This window comes from Zerene cesonia, chromosome 12, assembly GCF_012273895.1.
Source record: "Zerene cesonia ecotype Mississippi chromosome 12, Zerene_cesonia_1.1, whole genome shotgun sequence".
Lineage (NCBI taxonomy): Eukaryota > Metazoa > Arthropoda > Insecta > Lepidoptera > Pieridae > Zerene > Zerene cesonia.
This window is the reverse complement of record NC_052113.1, coordinates 3,142,638-3,162,253: the sequence shown is the minus strand read 5'-3', so window position 1 is coordinate 3,162,253 and position 19,616 is coordinate 3,142,638. Positions and strand designations below refer to the sequence as shown.

The following is a 19,616-nucleotide window of genomic DNA, read 5'->3' as shown; positions in this document are numbered from 1 at the left end:
ATGTATAATTATGTGTTTGAGTGAAACCATATAACGACCTTGTACAGAAAATCAACCACATCAATAAGACGTTGCGAATATTTAAATAGCACACCACAGGAAAACGCGAAATTCACATATTATCTTGTAAATCAAAGAAAAGCTGTTTTAATTAATTTAACAATATTGTATAATTTGTTGCTATATTAACCCAACAGTTAATTATAATAAATGTATTAGGCATATGGATTAAATACAATATGTAATATATTATTGCTTCGACTTCGCGCGGATTGAAACAGGATAAAATTTTCAATAAGATATAATTTTCCAAAAGTAGTTTATCAAAATTAGTTCACAAATTGTCTTATTACCCACCACAAACTCATAAACTTACTACTACTACTTATCGTGGTAATATGTCATAATATTTCACCCATTCACCTTTTCTTGGTCAAATTATGTACTCATGCTATACGATACGATAATATATATCGCTCATTGACCTAAAAATAAATATTTTCAACAAAACAAGAAGGTACCTGACGTCCCTGGAGATATTTGGAAGATACCACCACTCTAAATTTTAAATGCACTAACTAAATGCTAACAATTTCCTTTCAAACACTGAAATCACGTCAATCGATTACCACACGCTTAGTAAGTAGCATATGAAAATAAAATTTTAACATATTATGACGTACTAGCTGCGCGCCGCGGTTTCACCCGCGTAAGTCCGTATCCCGTAGGTCATTGCAACTGGTTCAGTAGTTTTTGCGTGAAAGAGCAACAAACACACAAACATCCTTACAAACTTTCGCATTTATAATATTAGTAGGAAGTAGGATAGGATAGGATAGGAATAGAAGGATAGGATTTAAAATAAAAAGGACTTAAAATAAATGTACATAGACTAGCTGTAACCTGCAGCGTCAATCGTGGTAACCGGGTTAAAAGCCTATGTGCTTTATGCCTATGTGTTTATACAGACTATACTAGTAAATACAATTCAATAATTTATTTTACAGTGCTTTTTTATTTGTTCGTAAACTGTATGCATTTTATATTGCTAATAAAATGCTATTTATTACCAAATACAGAAGGCTCAAATTCAATTTGTATGTTTTATGTTATTCTTCATGATCTCAATCTTGCAATACTGTAAACAAACAGTGCGTTAAACACATCACACATCTTTTGGTGTATATTTCATTATGGGGGATGAAAAATTAATATTCACCGATTCTCAGATCTTCCCGATATGCACACAAAATTTCATGAGAATCGGTTGATCCGTTTCGGAGGAGTATTGGAACGAACATTGTGATACGAGAATTTTATATATTTGATAAGTACTTAATCATTGTTTTATTTTAAAAACGAACATTTAGCACTTAATTCAAAAGCATAAGTCCGAAAAAGTGGTATTTTTTATAAATCCTTACATTTACTAAAACTTAAGATTTAGTAAACCAACTTTTACAGTAACCTAATTAGATTAAGATGAAATAAGAAAGAAATACAGTTTATCATACAGTTTTTGAAAAACCTATGACTCCTCTTTTAACTTGTTTTATTCATACATATTAGTATTTAACTCACGTATGTTACGTTCCAGTCAAGTAAAGGGATCAGCGTCGAGTTAAGTGAGAGGTAAGGCTAACAAATCTAATTAAGGCTCGTGCTCTTTGAGTCTCTTTGCAACACAGGACGGCCTGTATCATTTTATGTAGATCAACTTTATCGTTTTTTGTATCAGCAGAATCGTTTCAATTCTCGTGAATAGTTGCATATGCTTAGCTAGGTTGTAATAACTAACTTTGTTGTATTAAAATTTTGTCATTGAAAAAGGTTTTATATTCTAAAGTTTATACTTTCAGGCCTCGGTTTCACCTCGGATCACGTACGTAAGCCCTGAGATTAGCGTGTTCAAACAAAAAAAATTATCAATTTTATTTATGTGATATATCTTCTAATATATAAAATTCTCGTGTCACAGTTTTCGTTGCCATACTCCTCCGAAACGGCTTGACCGATTCCTCTGAAATTTGGTAAGCATATTGGGTAGGTCTGAGAATCGGCCAACATCTATTTTTTATCCCGATATTCCTACGGGATACGGCCTTACGCGGGTGAAACCGCGGGGCGCAGCTAGTATGTTTATAGATTACAAAAACACAAAGCTTAACTGGTAGTTGTTACATCTACTATTGTTACAGATAAGTATATATTTTTAATTTAGTAATAAATTATGTGGAATTTAAATAATATTGTGAGTATTATTAATCCATAATCATTAGTAAAGAGCAGGCAGAGGATTTTTCTGCTCAAATTCATTACGTTTTTTTACGCAATAAGAACAACTTGTTCTTGTATAGGGGTCTCCAAATTTACGTATCAAGTGAATGTGTGAATGTTTTTTCGTCAAAGGTTATGTTATTTATCACTTGGGTTTTTTTTGTCACCTCGGCTTCGACTGTGGTTAATTTTTCTCTCTATAAAAAACCTTCTTGTACCATAAATAAAACGTTAAAAAAATATTAGCCAAATTTGTCTCGCCGTTTTCGGATCATACAGTTTGCAATACATGTGGTGACTCATTTTTATTAATTAAGTTAGATTAACATTTTCTAACTATAAAATATGTATACAATAGGGATAAGCATGTATTTCGTAGAAAGGTCAATTCTTTTGAAACATTTATACTTCCTAATGAAACTCGTAAATATTTTCTGATTTAATTTTAATGTCAACAAGGTTTTAATTAAAAAAAAAATTATGAAAATGCGACATAAACGAACATGAAGTATGAACTATGATGGCCATAGACAATAAGTATTGTAATACTACATATAGATACATATAGATGTATCTATGACAATACCATAACCAATCATAGCTAAACACACACCATAGATATGAGATAGATTCGTAGATTCCGTCGGTGTCAGTGTAGCCAATGTAGATTTTTATCTCAAAACAAAAATAATTAAGATTTAACTAATGTATACCATATATATACAGATGAATTTCTTAGGAAAAAAGTACTGCGTGTATTAATTATGTATTTTTGGAAAATTATAACATACGCTATATACATTTGGCATATTGTGTTTTAAGCAAAATATCATTTAAATGTTTAAGATGTGGACAAAATTATCCATCTTTATTATATCCAGCAAAAAAACACTAAATTTTAAAACTTTTCATCAACCTCTAGGAACAAGAAAAAAAAACTGGGATTTATTCAAGTTGCTGTGCAATTGATCACGATAACAGTGCAATAATAATTAGAAGCATTAATATTTAGTTTTAAATATAAAGCATTGTAAATAATTAGATAAAGAAATAAAAAAACCATATTCCATATTACGTTGCTTATTACTTACACATTACATAATAATATTGCAGATTCCTTGTGTAAAAAATTTGACGTTTACTTTCAAATTGACATTCTTGACATTGCATTGACGTAAAATCAGACAGTTTGTTTTAGTGGCTAGTACCAGTGGCTTGATATTTGGTTTGCTGCTAAGGAAAGGTGGAAATTTTCTATGAAAAAAGATATTTAGAATAGATTTCGTAATTATATTAGTTTTAACTAGACTTTTGTTGCATTTAGCAACTAAGTTCGAGTTTTTTATAAACGTTAAACAAATCACACCAAATACAGCTGTGTGAAGAAATAAGTCCTATCGAATTTGTTTGTTGTTAAAATAGATAAAAAATTCTCAAAAAGATGACGGATTCGAAAACTTTAGTTATGACTCCTTCTAATGGACTTCACGATAAATCTAAAGAGCTCCAAAAAGAAATTCTTATGGAAAAACTTAGATCAAAAACATCGCAATTTAAAAACCTGAGCGAAACTTCCAAAGCTGTTAGGATGGCTCTTTTGGTAAGCATTATGTCAATATTACTTAACAATTGAAAGATTTGTGAGTACACTGAAACTTCAAATAAATGAAAGAGTGGATATTGAAGGAAAACTACTTAAAATATTTTGATTTTTTTAGGACAAGCGCTGGGCAGTAGACTCTGCTGATCGAATGATCTTACAAAAATGTTTAGATAGTTTGCAGCATTGTATAAAAGTCACATCTCTACAGAGTTTAATTGAAAGACTGGAATGCTTATCACGGCAACAAGAGTAAGTCCTATATTATTCCTTTAATAAATACTTTTGTACAGTATTTAAAACAAAGGGTACATGGCTACTATTTATGTTGTGTTAATTTGATATTGTAGTGGAAAAATATTATAATAAGCATAACTTATAAGTTATAACCCTTTAATGATGCCAATGGTTAATCAATTTAACGCTTTAAATTTATCATTGACAAACAAATTATCTTGTTTTGAATAACCTTTATTAGCATAACCAAAGAATAGGACAACATCCATCTTAAAACATTGATTGTTGTTCTTTAGCCATAATACATACAGCAATGATTTATTTTAGGTTAAAATTTGTTGTTGGTACATCTGGAGTGAATCTTTTCATATCTTCTGATATGTTTTACCTAGAAATATTAGTGGAGTCTTGTGGATCAGTGAAAGATGTTAAGATACATCATGAAGGCAAGGTAAAAATATTTTGATTTAAGGCCTATATGACTTAATTATTATTAGATTAATATAGATTAAGTAAGATCTTGAGGTCAGAACTGAAAATAATTTTTTTACACAATTTCCTTAGACAAAATGATTATTATATAATTATTAAATATTACAGAAATTCATTGCCATTATAGCATCTTAAGTCTTTCCTCTTTTATGCAATCATCCATAATGTGCATAATGAAGCAATCATACAAATTTCAAATGTAATGACTATTAATCAAAAAGTAGTGTTAAAAATGCATTTAACAAACTTAAAAATCATCAAATTGTTATACTCTTCAGATTGAGCAACAAAGCTGTGAAGAGTTAGTTCAGTGTATTGCAAGAGGTGACTTCGCAGATTTTACAGCCCATCTAGAAGGACTCACGGCAGTTTATCAATTGAATGCTGAGAAAAAGGTAAGTTAATCTCTCAAAACAAACAAAATTGATTTTAAATACCAAATGTATCAAATTATAATTTTTATTACACACTATAAAAATAAATAGAGTTCTAATTAATTTTTAGATAAAATGTAAAGCGTTCAGTGCCCTTCAGAGTTTAGAAGAAGATTTATGTACAATGAGACAGTTGCAAAGTTTCATAAAAGATCCCTGGACCCAGGTACATAAGAGTCCTATTGGTTTTCTTCAAAGGAGACGAGGAGGTAAGTGTTTTTTTGAAAACTCATTATGCACAAAAATTATGTAAATTGATACCATACACATAACTTACTTTTCTGCGTAAATGGTGATAAGAATATCAATAAAGAAAAGTTTATAATGAAGAACTCATAAATGATGTAAACAGTGTCTTTGGAATTTTTAAGTTTAAGGAATTATAAAAGTCATATTCATTATCTTCTAACTATAACAAATTATGGACACCATTCATTAATATTTATTAATAGTCTATATACTGTATTTAGAAAAAGTCATCCCCATTCCTCATGTATTATATTTGTAAAAGATTTTATCTTGTTCAGTACCTATTGAAAAGGAAATTTGCTACTTTATTAGAAAAATTGTTTCCTTTTTAGGACATGCAATGCGTCTCACGTATTTCGTATCTCCATATGAATTACTAGACAAAGACAAAGGTCTTCAACCATTGACAGCTGATTTACTAACTGAAGGTCGACCAGCTGCGTCCAATGGTTTGACGTCCCTTGTAGCTTCTTCACGCACACCTATTGGACAATCAGCTCTAGTACTGCTAGAAGGATCTACAGCTAGTAAATTACAATTAGTTCCGATTATTTCAACAGCCCAAAGAGCTGGGAAAGGGTAAGTGGAATTAATTATCTGTTTAGAATATGTGTGTAAAATTGAAAAACAAGGTGAAATTGGAGGAATTCAATCAAAACAGTGGGCCGAATCACTTCTGTCCATAGTAGACCTAGAATTTCGAATCCCTACACCTTACCCCTGGGTGATATGATCTGCAGACCAGTATGGCCAAACCTTATATTTAGTCTTTAAAATGCAAAAATCAATAAGACCAATTTCAAGTATATATCAGGTATAAATAGGCAAATATTTTTTTATTTATTTGCAGTGGTCCAGTGTACGCGCAATTAGTGCCTCAGAACAGCGCAATGCTGCCGGCTTGCTTTACGCTCAAATTGTCGCAGCCAATGCCTCTATGTGCAGGCTTAGCGAAACTCATACATGCTACTACTGAGGTAAAATGATGACTGTATCGGGATGCGTGCAAATTATACATTTTGTTATTAATTAATTGTTTTCTTTTGAAGTAAAGAAATAGTAGAATCAATGTATTACATGTCTCCACTTTAGCCCTTTGGCACAGACATCCACTGCATCATTTCAGAGTGAATAAATGATTGCAAAAAAACATGCTTTGACATTTATAATAAATGTATTGATAGTTTTCATATACACTTGGTGCGTTTATAATGTAAAAAAGTATTAGCAACACTTCTTTAACAAATGTTTTTGATAAAAACGGATTTTTGTTTTCTTAAGGTTGAAATATCTGGCGATTGGGCAAATCCGAAGCCATTGCTTGGTCTCATCGCACAGCAGGCATATAACAATTTGGTACCTGGAAAAACTATCGAGTTGAATCTTAGTAAAGGACTCTTTGTGGTAAGTTGCATGTTCAATATTATACATATAATTTATACAGAAAACTAGACTAGACTAGAATTATAATTGTAATATTAATATTTCGATTTAACTGTCAACAATTTAGAGTATTTTAATTTTCTGTACAAGGAACTTTTGACACATAAATATTATTAATATAAATAAGTGTTTTTATTCCTGAATATAAAATTCTCATATCACAGAATTTGTATTCTACTCTACCAGCATGAACATTTTTGACAATTTTTGTTATTATTATTTCTTCTGTTTATCAGTAGGTCTGAGAGGCCATAAAATCTTTTTTTAGTAAAGTAGCATGTGACCTGAAAAACCTTATTTACGTTTTCCGTGTTACCTTGTAATATTTATCGTTATTAGTGTTTTATGTTTATATGAAATTATAATGAGAAAGAAATGAACATCTTTAGTACAATGCTAATAGTGGGACAATTTTTAGAAACTACCCGACCAATGGCAGTGCTATTTCCTATGTGAGCGGCGTGGGCTAAGCGGGTGTGTGGTATCCAGCGTGCCGTTCACGCACCCATCGCACGTGCCGCAGTTGCTGGCGGCGCTCCGGCAGCAGGCGCTGTTCAACGCGCTCGTCGCCTCCTGCGTGCGAGCGCAGACGAAACAAGGTTTGCTCTACAACGGGCTAATACTGTTAGAATGTTCTCGAAGCTTCTCAGTCGAACGTACTGAGGAAATTCGAGGTCTTGTTATCAAGGAGTATATACCTAGTGGATTTTTTTAAGGATCATTGTCCAATGGTCACGTTGGCAGCTACCGGTATTGAGACTAAATATGAATTTCTATAGATTATGATTACGCTTAACTATTTAAAATGTTTTCTATTGGGTGGTTTCTTACCTATATTAATTGTAGCTGTACTACAATTTTTATTTAGTTATTCACATATTGAATCCAGCACTTGCAAATTATCTCTTAATATTTTAAAAACAAATGTATCGTCCTCAATTAAAAAAGTATGATAGTAATAATTAAACGTATGTCTAAATTGATTCAATAGATAAATATTATACAACCGTGTCCGCAGCCGTAGACCTAGAGAACGTGCTGATGTTCGAAGTGAGCGCGCTGTCGTGGCAGCACATCTCGATATCGCTGGAGCACCCGCTGGACGAGAGCATGGCCACGGTGGAGCTGGAGCTGAGCGAGCCGGCCGCGCCGCGCGCCTCCGTGTGCACGCTCAACTCGCCGCCGCGCGACCACGTGGACGACTACATCAGCAAGGTGCTGCAGAAGAGCCACTCTATACCCATCACTCTCAGGTTGGTGGTGGCGAGGTTGAGTAAGCAAATATATCTGACCGAAAACAGTACATATGTTTCTGTTTTACATTAATTACGGTATCAGAATTGGCTCTGATGCTGGCGGCGCGTTATCCTATAATCTTATTTAACTTGTTTTTTATTATTATTTAGACCATTAAAGTTTTTTTAATTAGAGAAATAAGTAATTTATCTATCGTGCCACCACTTTTCGAGATATTACCCACAGGTCATTGATAAAAATCTGGGAGCGTGAAGCGGCGGCGAAACACATGAACGGCGGCTACTCCGGGTTGGAGTCAAATTTTAGCTGCGGCCTGGGGGGCATCGACCCCGGCGGCGACGTGAAGCACGAGCCGGCGCCGCACGCGCGCGCGCTCTACCCCTCCTCCGTGTCGCACCCGCACCAGGGAGGTATGGGATATTCTTCTTTATTACCTACACTACACGCAAATAACGTTATGCACGGCCTGTTGGACCACTTACTTGCTTACTTGATGTATATTTTTATACATAATCATTTTGAAACACAGAGATAAAATAAACATACCAATAGCTTGATTTTACGGCTTAAAACTTTGGCCTTAAGGATGATTGCATAATAACCAACTATCACACACTAGTTACATAGAAATTGATATACCCGACTTGAAATAGATGGTTGCGCTTAAAATAACTATATTTATTTATTTTTCAATTTAGAGTGGTGTTAAAGTCGGTTAAATTTTTGTTAAAATTAATTTATTACTTTTGCAGGTACATACCTTTCCGAGCAACAGCATCATTTATCTATGATGTGCCAAGATTCTGGCTCTGGAGAATCGAAATCTCAATTATCCGACGAAAGAAAATCGAAGAAACGTAAATCCGATACAGGATTGTGGCCAGCGTCGCAAAAGAAAGGGAAGCCCGGGATCGGTGATTTGGGAGACTCTGATAGTGAGAGTGATAATTCCGATGGTTACGGCAATGAAGATGATAATACTATGAATAGTAATTCAACAAATGATGATATCGAAGGACAAGAGTCATCGGTCTCTCAGAATGAATTCGCGTCAGATCTCGAACTATCTGCGATGGACACGGCTGACGCTCTTGGTGGACAAGAGAACAGAACTTCGTCTGATATGGACAACTCCAACGATGGAGATGTTGAAGATATAATCAGGTATTTAATTAGTTTTATTCACATCAATGTTTAATTAAATCTGAAATTCCATATTATAAAAATATTTACATGTTATTTTTACAGGAATTCTTTTCATAAGTCTGAGCACAAAAGGCAAAAACTGAAAAACAAAGAAGCTGAGGCGCGTAGAAGTACATCTTCTTTGCTTTTAGATCTCACCGACGGTAAATCGTATATGCCATCGTCCGTGAGTATAACTCCAATTTCATCCAACTCTTCAAATCAGCCTAGTTCTGGATCTTCAAATTTATCTTCAATGCTTTGTCTCGATAGAAGACCTGGTATTGAAATAATTCCAATAACTGCGGCTCCACCAGCCGCTTTGCCAAGCTCTATTACAATAACTCCAATAACATCATCTCAAATGAAATCTATGGATGATCGCATACGATCAGAGAAGAAATCGAGCAAATCTGAAGAACGAAGTAAAGAGAAGAAAAAGAAACGACGCCGAGACGATTCTATGGGACCACCAGAAAAAGTGCCTCCTAAACAAGATCCCTTAACAAAACCTGTATCTGTTAGTATTAAACCGACTGACGGCTCACCCATGCGATCGACTTCCCCAAACTCGATTTTAAGAAAATTTAGTCCCAGTCCAACTCATGGCAGATCAGTTTCAATTACTAAATCGCCAAGTCCTAATACAGTGAAGGGTATGGGAAAACCCTCCGGAACATCGAGCCATCATAACAGCCCTAGACATTCGCCGGTTCAAAGCAGTCCAAAACATTTACCTGGGTATTCAAGTCCAAAAAACCACAGTATTTCTTCTCCTAAACATAGTTCCTCTGGATCTGGAAAACCTAGTATGTCAACTTTAAAATCTGCAACCAGTGGCTCACCTTCAGGTAAATCGGGTACAACCGGTTACGATCTTACTAAAAAGATTTCTAAAGACTGCTATGGATCAACATCTTTGACTTCTAGAGACAAAGAGAAAAAACATTCCGGTCTTTCTTTTTCTAGTTCTGGCAGAAGCAGTCCAAAACTAAAAAACCCAATGAAATTAAAACAACTTGAAATCACACCAGTTTCATGTGACAGCCCTGTAACTGAGCCATTAATTTCGCCACCAAACATAGAAGTAAATAAATCAAATGCACCGAGCCAAGCTCGAAATAGAAAAGGCTCTCTTAGTGCAGTTATAGATAAGTTGAAGTCCGCCCAACATTGTGGCACCGATTCTGACATCGGAAGCGCGAAGGCAAGCTCAAGTAGCAGTAACAAATTTAATGATGTCAAAAATAACGCGACATCTAGTAATTTAAAAGTAAGTGAAAGTAAAAACCAAGAGTATATGGTAAAGCCAAGTTTAGATGGCATGAAAATTACAATAAATAAAACTAGGTCAAAGGAATCATCTAGTAGTAATTCAAAAATAAATTATTCTGGATCTAGTAAGCAATCCTCACCTCAGCTGACTCCGCCGAGCCAAGGCTCCCCTAAAACTCACACAGGCTTAAAACCAGGTGTTATAAGTGGCCCGGCATCTAAGAAAACTCAGGTTATGCAATCATCTAAATCCGGTTCATTGACACCAGGATCCACACCTCCTAAAGCAAACATGAGTCCCTCCGAATCTTCTAGCTCTAACAGTACTAGTGCTGCACCTAAAGTGCCTTATTCTAAATCTTCAAGCAGCAACACATCTGGTATTAATTTATCGAAATCTGGCTCAAAGTCGAGTTCAGGTTCCCCAAAAAGCAGTAGTTCTGATCTTGCCAAAATCATTCGTGATAGAGAACGAGAAAAAGCTCGAACTAAACTTATGAATAATTCTGAGAAATCAATATTTTCCTCAAAATCTGAACGACATTCTAGTCCCAGTAGTTCACGGGACGATGTCGATGGTGATAGATTTAAAAGTTCAGCTAAAGATGCTAGTTTCTTAGTCGAAGGATTGATAAAACCACTAGACACAAGTAAATTTCAAATACCGAAGTTGAAAAATCAAAACACTCCCGACAAAAACAGCCCAGTATCCCAATACGACAGCCGTTCGATGGTAAATGACTTTAATAGATCTGTAGACCAAAGCAAATATCCCTTTCCACACTTTGATAGTCCAAATCGAGGCTCTGACCCAATGCAGAAATCTGGTTATCCATTAAATGTACCAAAGCCTTTATTAAACATGGGGGGCGTAAGCCCTAAAACATTAGGCAACAAAACAGATCCATCAGAGTTTTCCAAGGTATTATCTGATAGCTTAGGAAAAGGCGAAAGTCCCCAAAGAAGTAAAGATGATCCAAAAGATTCTTATTCGGGGTCATATCCTCTTATGCCTCTAGATTTCAAAACAGATATGGCAAAAGGGTTTCCTGCTCCAAAAGGAAGTTCTGAAGACAGAAAGGGTGCTGATTCGTGTATGAAACCGCCGGTTAGCGGTTCCGTGCCACGAAGTGGCGCTACTACTCCCCAAGAGGCGGCTGAAATGCTCCTAGATTTCTCATCGTCGTCAGGTAGTAAAGTGTCGGGTATGGTTGCTGTACGACCTGTGTACCCAGCATCTCCTGCACTCTTACAGCTTGCAAAAAGTCCGGCACCTTCCCCTTTAGTAGCGGCGTCACCCCATTCTAATTCGCCTTGCATAACTGATGATGAGTTAATGGATGAAGCCCTTGTAGGACCAGGTAAATGAAAAGTGTCTCAAACTAAAAGAATATGAAAATATTGTACGTATTTAAATGATAGATATAAGTGTAATAAATGTAACTTCTATGGTAAGGGAAGACAAAAAAATGTTTATTTATTTGATGAAAAAAATCAAACTGCTCTAATCAAACGTTAATTTATCATATTATCTTTTGTAACATAACAACACTGGACTTACTACTAATTTATATTTTAACGATACTTTTATGTAAAGTATTAGTCAGTTAAATACTCTCTTTCTACATAATAGTTATAACCATTATTTATGCGTGCTTAGTTTGAGAAGTACATTTTAATTGATTTTATATTAAACTCATGTAATCATGTTTTATTATGGCTTTTAAGCATGTTTTATTACGTTTGACTTTTATCTTAATTAATTCTAACTATTTTATACACTATTAAATTAACTAGCTTTTTAGAAACTTATTAAGTATAGTATTCGTATTTTCTGAAGAGTTTCCATTTGAAATAAATTAACGTAGAAACGTCCAACTTGTATAATTTCTATTCAAGATATGAAAATGTAACCAGTGTAATAAAAAAATGCATCAGTTTATTTTTGGGCCCACCAGGAAATCACCGACTTGTTTTAAATATGTATATAGATAATTATTTTAGCATACGATACTCTAATAACAATGTAAAAATGATTAAGACATTTATGTTTATACCTTAGGATGGTTGAAATAAACGTGATCCATTCATTCTTATATCTTTTATTTTATCCAAAGGCAGCTTATTTAGAAAAATAACTTAAAAAATTAATAATAAAAATATCTGAGAGAGCTAGGGCGGTAATACCTGTAGTAATAATATGGATAAAAATGTTGATATCTTCTATGAGGGTTCCTCAAGAAGTGTCTGCGTAAACCGTATCGCTTTTGTGGTTTTTGTCTCCTTTTGATGATAGGGATAGGCACAAATCCAGCCGCAGTGTCCATTATTTCACTCGGATCTCTATTAACAACGTCATTGTATAAAATTTCTTCATCACCTATTGCCGTTTCGTCTAAATCAACATCGGGCATTTCAGGAATTAAAGCGTCTAGCGGTGTTTTAATATTTTCTTCAATCACGATGTCCACAGTTGCGTCAACATTTGACTCCAAATATGATTCACTGCTTGTATTCAATTCGTCACCCTTTTGTTCCGGATCACTATTGTCCAAATTTATTTCCTCTGTTGTTTGTGGTTCATTGTTTTCAGTTTGTATTAAATTAAAAATATCCACATTTTCAGTAGTTGTACTTGCGTATACTGTTACTACTGTTATCCACAGTGAAAATAAAAAAATAACTTGCGCCTTCATGTTACTGCAAATTGAAAGTGAAATAAAAATATTAAGTTTGAGGTAACTGAACAATTTTCGGTACAACCAAGGTATATATATCTGAAAAACGAGGTTGAAGAAAGGTGCTAATTTTTCTCGTATTGAAATAAATAATAAGAACTAAATAATGCAGACCTTAACAATTCTTTAAGTAACATACCTATCGATTTACCATTGGATTAGGGGTCGCTTTTGTAGGGCAGTAGGGCATAACGTAAAGTATTTGTAACAATTTTAAATCTTTCGCTTATCGGTTGTTGTTAAATCTATAGACGGTTTAGATTTCGAACTACCGTAACGCAGTGATAAAATTATAAAAATAATTCATTGTACGATCCTACGTCTCTATCTTTTTTCCAAAATCTAAATTTATGGGTTCATTTATAATAATCTATACTTTATTTTCTATAGCTGTAGATACTAATTGAATCGCCTATACTTGTTTTAATACTGTAATAATAATAAAATATATATATATTTTTTTATTAACTGTTACAAAATCTTACATATCTGTCTGGACATCTGCGTATGTATGGTTGGTACTGGTACATTCTTCTGTGGTTTTGATGGTTCCTTCTTTCAGCTCGGGCTTTTTCGCGTCTCTCCTTCAACCGTTTCATAGCAAACCGAGGTAAGAACGGGTTTTGAGCTTCAGCTGTTTCCATCATTTCGTCGGATGCATCTGCCACATTTTTGTCCTCAATTGGCTTTGCTTGTATATGCGCACCAAATATGAATATGAAAAACACTACCAGAAAAATAACTTTTAAAATGGGAGCCATTGCTAACTAATGCAATAAAGATGATTTGGATATGAATGCTTATCCTTATATGACCTTCGTAGGATTTTGAATCCAGCTTTATATGTTACTACTGTTCCGGTGACACACATTGTATGCACTTGTTTACAGTACAGATGTTTTAAGAAATGTAACGGGTCATAAAGCTACTTCCAATTATCACTTCTACGTCACCTGTATTTATAGTCAGGTCTTCTTTTAGGGTCTTCGTTTTATGTTGCTTTAAGCCAATTACCTATAAAATTATTAATAGACTAAACCTTAGGAAAGGTATAAGATATGCTTTTAAGAATATCTAAACGTTAAGGTGAAACTAGTTCACACCTAGGTGTGAACTAGGGGGGTTACAAAAACTAGATAGGGAAGAGCTGTTGTGAAATAAAATGAAATTTATTCAATTGAACCGTGAATCCAAAGGTATTACGATGAACGGGTATATCTAAAATACAATTTTATGAGTTTTAAATAGGGAACCGCTCGAACCCACGTTAATATACCAGTAGCCTATAGTACCTTAGGATCACGCACTTAAATATTTTCAAGGGTAAAACAATTTTTGCAAACGGTGCCCGTGACATTGGAGCGTCCAAACAAACAAACAGCTTTATATTGTTAGTAGAGATAAGCTGCATATTTTGAAGACCGTACTATAAATTGACACATAAAATATGGTTTACGTATTTCAGTAACTGTTATACACCGTGACTCAGTTCAATGATAAGGTTGGAATAAACATAGCTTACTATTATTGCATCAATTTCCGCGAAAATTCATCTAATAACGGCACTAATAGCCACTTCATCTGCTCATGATGTAAACAATTTCCTTTTTAATAGTTTAAATATTTATGTAATGTTGAGGAAAATTATAAAGTGCCTTTAAACAAGACCAGCTTTTCAAGAAAGCCTACTCTCGTGCGCACTTTACGTAATTGTGTGACTTTATCAGTATATCTGTCATTTAGGAGGATATTATGTTATCTTTTTTTTTTTTATGTCATAGCGGGCAACTGAGCTGGTGGTTCGCCTGATGGTAAACGATTATCACCGCCCATGAACATTCGCAAAGGTAGTGCCTCTGCGAATGCGCTGCCCGCTTTTAGTGGGTAAGGGAAAAGGAACGAATTCATGACAGGAAAGAAGGAATGGACTGGGACGGGTGAGGAAAAGGAAATAGGCCTCCGGCTCCCCCACTCACCGTACGAAACACAGTGGCATGCCACTATTTCATGCCGGTTTTCTGTGGGGGTGTGGTACTTCCCCGGTGCGAGCTGGCCCTATTCGTGCCGAAGCGTGCTCGACTCCCACAATAAATTATAATTTATCTTGTATCATATAATGATCATATGTTTGATACATTTTAATTGCCTATTTAATTTAATGAAAAAAATATCTTCACTTAAATTCACTTCTACAATCACATCAATCATAAAATTGACTCATAGTTCTATGATCCAAGAAAAACCATAGTGTAATATACCCCTTACGCGTGAAATCCTAATAGACAGACAGGTACCTTCGTATCAATAATATCAGTAGCATTCGCCAACACGTTTAATTAATAAGTTTTATTATAAATTGTTGAATTACAATTAAATAAAAAATAGGGTTTCTCTTGTGTTAATATTTAAATATATAGATATGCCTGTCGTAGGTTCAGCAGCGTTGCGTCACAAGAAATCTCCGAAACGCCGATAACTATACACCTAAGTTCAACCGTCAATATAATAACACAATTGGTCGTTGGCCACAAACGTCTTGTCTATTTAAAGGTAAAAGGATCATCAAAAACGAAATTTGCCATTGTATCGTTACATGGATTCCTATTATATCATAGCTCCGCGGGTAATATTAAACATTGGATTAATTATTGGTCTTTTCGTACAAATCGGAAAGATGTAATTCACAAGCCGATTGCCCCGGCTCCCCCGCTGTTGATCCGAGATAAGTATTAAAAAGAAATAGCAATCTTTATTGATTTTCTGCTGTTATAAACATTTTATAATAAAAAATGTAACGAGGACAATATAAAATAGTACAGCATCATCGACTTTCAATGAAATCAGTTAAAATATAGTTACTATTCAAACCTTTGTTTAAACTGAAATATCGACATTGACAATACGGCCACCAACACTGCTCGACAAAAATCTATCACAAAAAGCCGTTTCGGAAAGGTCAAGAGATTCACTTGAGTATTTTATACTTATTGAAATGAAAAGATTCCTATAAATATATAAATAGTGCTTCGAGGCCTTACATATTATATGATAAATATGTACTTCGATTACTATTTGATTATTATTAATTCTCAAAATGACATTATATCGACGACTAGCTTTCCGCCCGCGGCTTCGCCTGCGTGGAATTCGGTTATATCGCACGATATTAGAAGGAGTAGCCTAGTCTTTCCCAAGGTCTAGACCTAATACCGAATCTTCTAAAAAGTATCCTTTTCCAAGTTCAGCTCTATCTTCATACCAAATTTCATCAAAATCAGTCAAATATTCATCCTAATTCAGCCCCTTTTTTTCGCTGTAAAAAGTATCTTATGTCCTTTCCCAAGTTGATTTCTATCTTCATAACAAATTTCATCGAAATCGGTTTAACGTTTTAGGCGTGAAAGAGTAACAGACAGACAGAGTTACTTTCGCATTTATAATACTAACTGCGCCCCGCGGTTTCACCCGCATAAGTCCGTATTCCGTAGGAATATCGGGATAAAAAGTTGCCTATATGCTATTCCAGTTGTCCAGCTGTATACATACCAAATTGCCATGAAATTTGGTATTTAGTAGTTTTTGCGTGGAAGAGCAACACACAGATCCTTACAAACTTTCGCATATACAATACTAGTAGGATTAGTAGGGATGAAGAATCAAGGAAGATTTATTTTATTAAGATGTAGAATTCTTACGAGCAAAACAGTAGTTACACATTATGTTATTAGCGCATTTTATTGCAAGGGGCAATATTTATTTTATACGCACATTATTCCATCAAAGTAGGAACCTTAAGTTAAATGTTTAATTATTTTAGTAATAAGTAAGTTTGTTTAGTTGTAGGGTCAGGAAAAAAACGGGAAATATTTAGCTTATTATACGAAATTCAACGTGGAACATTTTCATTGAGCAGTCTGGTGAGGACCTTGGATGTAAATCTATAACTCGGAGGGTCAAGATAAGGGCAGCGTGCAGGAAATAAAAAGATTTTTCAATTATTTATCTGCGCATTTTATAATATGGTAAGGAAACCGACATGTCGCAGAATCAAATGTTCGACGACATGTGATATCTGCCAACCCGCACTTGATCAACGTGGTGGATTATGACCTAAGCCCTCATAGGAGGTCTGTGTTATAACAGATTTTTTAATGTTATAGCACAATTAGCGACTTGACCAGTTCCGTCCACACATTTTTGTTCCAAATTTCTAAGGTAAATACGGCATATCACATCCATATCCAAATAATTGCATAAGAGATGGCCGGACGACCAGTCCATTCGTTAAGTATAAAGGCTGATTTTCTCTTTGTGTACAAGATAGGTAAGAAACCACCCTGACTATGAAACTTAAGTCGCAGCAGCTTTGATAGTAAAGAAGTATTATGTATAATTTCGTATAGTAACTTCATTATACTATGAAACTCAGTTTTTATATATTTAATGTGTATAATCTAGAGAAATCACTTTGTCCATTGTTTAACGAAGGTCTGGCTGTCTTGAATTCTTGATCTATTCTAATGAAAATGGAAAAAAAATAGTGTGTAATATTCTTATGTCGACTTACCCAATGCTGAATAATTTGTGTTGAGTATTCAAATGCAAATAAAATATGTAAGTAAACATCATAAGAATTCTATACATTCGAACGAGTTGTAAAACAAGAATCACTAAAACAATAACAACTTTTGTTTACTGTTTATTTCTTGTGTTTACCTCTCAGAAAAAAAAATACGAGTCAGTATATACAACGCAGACAGATTAAATTAACATGATTAATATACCTATGTTCATTCATATAAAAAATAGAACTAAAATCTAAAAATATATATTTAGCAATTAATTCCTAAATGTACTTTCTAATTGATGAGCACAAAATTCGGGAGGGTGTTTTACAAATATATGTAAATATAGAATGTGTAGTTATTGACAAGCTTATCAGTTGATAAGCTTGTCAATACTCCATGGAAAACATGATGCTTCATGCTTCCGTGGCTTCCCTGTAAAGATTTTTAAGTATACGTTATTTTTTTCTGGCTACTTTTCCTTTTAACTAAATAACCTTGTAACTCGGCAGTTGTTTTACAAGAAAAGGTTTAAAAATTACGTCATGGTATTCCTGCGTGATTCAGATGATACTGATAGTACACATATCAAAATCAAATCAAAAGTTGGTAACTCATTAGTAATTTTTGATAGTTCATATTTAAATAGGAGGAGATATTGAGAACACGCTTTGTCAATCCAAAAACACTACAACTCGATTTTAAAACAACGTATACGTAACGTTCTGATACAAATGATATTTGGATCAAGTGATAATTGTGTAATGGTGCTTAGGCAAAGATACTTAATATACTGGGATCTATAATTATTTTTAACCCAGAAACCAAACCTCTTTCAAATTGCCAGAACTAAATCAAAATGATGGTCGTTTGATAAATAAATAATCTGTGAATTAATCTAGAGCGTAAAATAAAATGTTAGGTAGGAGACTGTTTTTTCTTAAAAGTTGAAACACCTCAGAACTATATTGATATATGTATCTACTTAATAAAATTTTTATATAGAACATAATTCCATGCCAATTGTCACGTTTAACATTGATAAGAATTTAATGGACGTAACATTTTAATAACAAAAATCAAATAACCTTAAAATTAACCTCATGTTATCAAACAGTAAGTAGCTACAGGGAATGCAAATCTCATCAATCAACTTTTTAGTTAAATATTAAGAAGCTATAATTTTAAAAACAATATTAGTTACATTTCTAATATTTACATTTCTATATTTTTATATAGCAATTCCAACACATATTATTACGTTATATGTTACCTTCTATTTATTTATCAGATCATATCAATATAATACAATGCTATTCAGGTATTCAATGATATACCTACGTCATTAGTCATTATAACTTACAAACTGTTTTAGTAGAACTAAGGCCTTATAAATATTAAAAGATTTTGCCAACAGAATATGGAACAAACAAGAAGGTTTGTAAGGATTTAGATAGTCACATCAGTGCGTTAAAATATGATCCGCGTCCCTTACTAGATTTCACTGGCACGCACGCACACCAGTGCAACGAAGCTTCGCAATTTGATATATACATATATGAGTATAAGCGTTCATAAGTATGTAGGTACTCTATATGTGTAGTTAAAATATAATGTAACTAACTGCAAATTGTATTTCATATTCTATAAAAATGGTAGTGTGCTAATTACCACACCCAAAATGATGGTGATACGTGTGGCTGGCAGCTCGTTGACAATAGGTTATAAGCATTGTTAGCATTTAGAATGCCAAAATCAATCCAAAATGCTATCCCTACATATATGTCAATACATTCTTTGATCTTCTCAAATTCAATCAAATTTATTTTGCAAATAAACAAAAACACTAGGTACCGTAACCTAC

General features: G+C 33.9%; 2 protein-coding genes across 2 annotated transcripts; one reads left to right on the top strand and one right to left on the bottom strand.

Moving 5' to 3' along the window:
- Window positions 1-3,482: 3,482 nt before the first annotated feature.
- LOC119830722 (mediator of RNA polymerase II transcription subunit 1) lies at window positions 3,483-12,541 on the top strand. The gene is made up of 13 exons (XM_038353836.1): window positions 3,483-3,877; window positions 3,996-4,129; window positions 4,442-4,565; window positions 4,885-5,001; window positions 5,111-5,249; window positions 5,622-5,868; window positions 6,140-6,266; window positions 6,571-6,693; window positions 7,151-7,331; window positions 7,751-7,985; window positions 8,215-8,399; window positions 8,742-9,153; window positions 9,238-12,541. Exons 1-13 carry the CDS (start codon window positions 3,719-3,721, stop codon window positions 11,816-11,818), a joined length of 4,764 nt encoding a protein of 1,587 aa, XP_038209764.1. The 5' UTR covers window positions 3,483-3,718; the 3' UTR covers window positions 11,819-12,541.
- LOC119830723 lies at window positions 12,378-14,078 on the bottom strand. The gene is made up of 2 exons (XM_038353837.1): window positions 13,673-14,078; window positions 12,378-13,149 (listed from the first exon to the last, which is right to left on the bottom strand). The coding sequence occupies exon 2, from the start codon at window positions 13,143-13,145 to the stop codon at window positions 12,597-12,599; it is 549 nt and encodes a 182-aa protein (XP_038209765.1). The 5' UTR covers window positions 13,146-13,149; window positions 13,673-14,078; the 3' UTR covers window positions 12,378-12,596.
- Window positions 14,079-19,616: the final 5,538 nt, after the last annotated feature.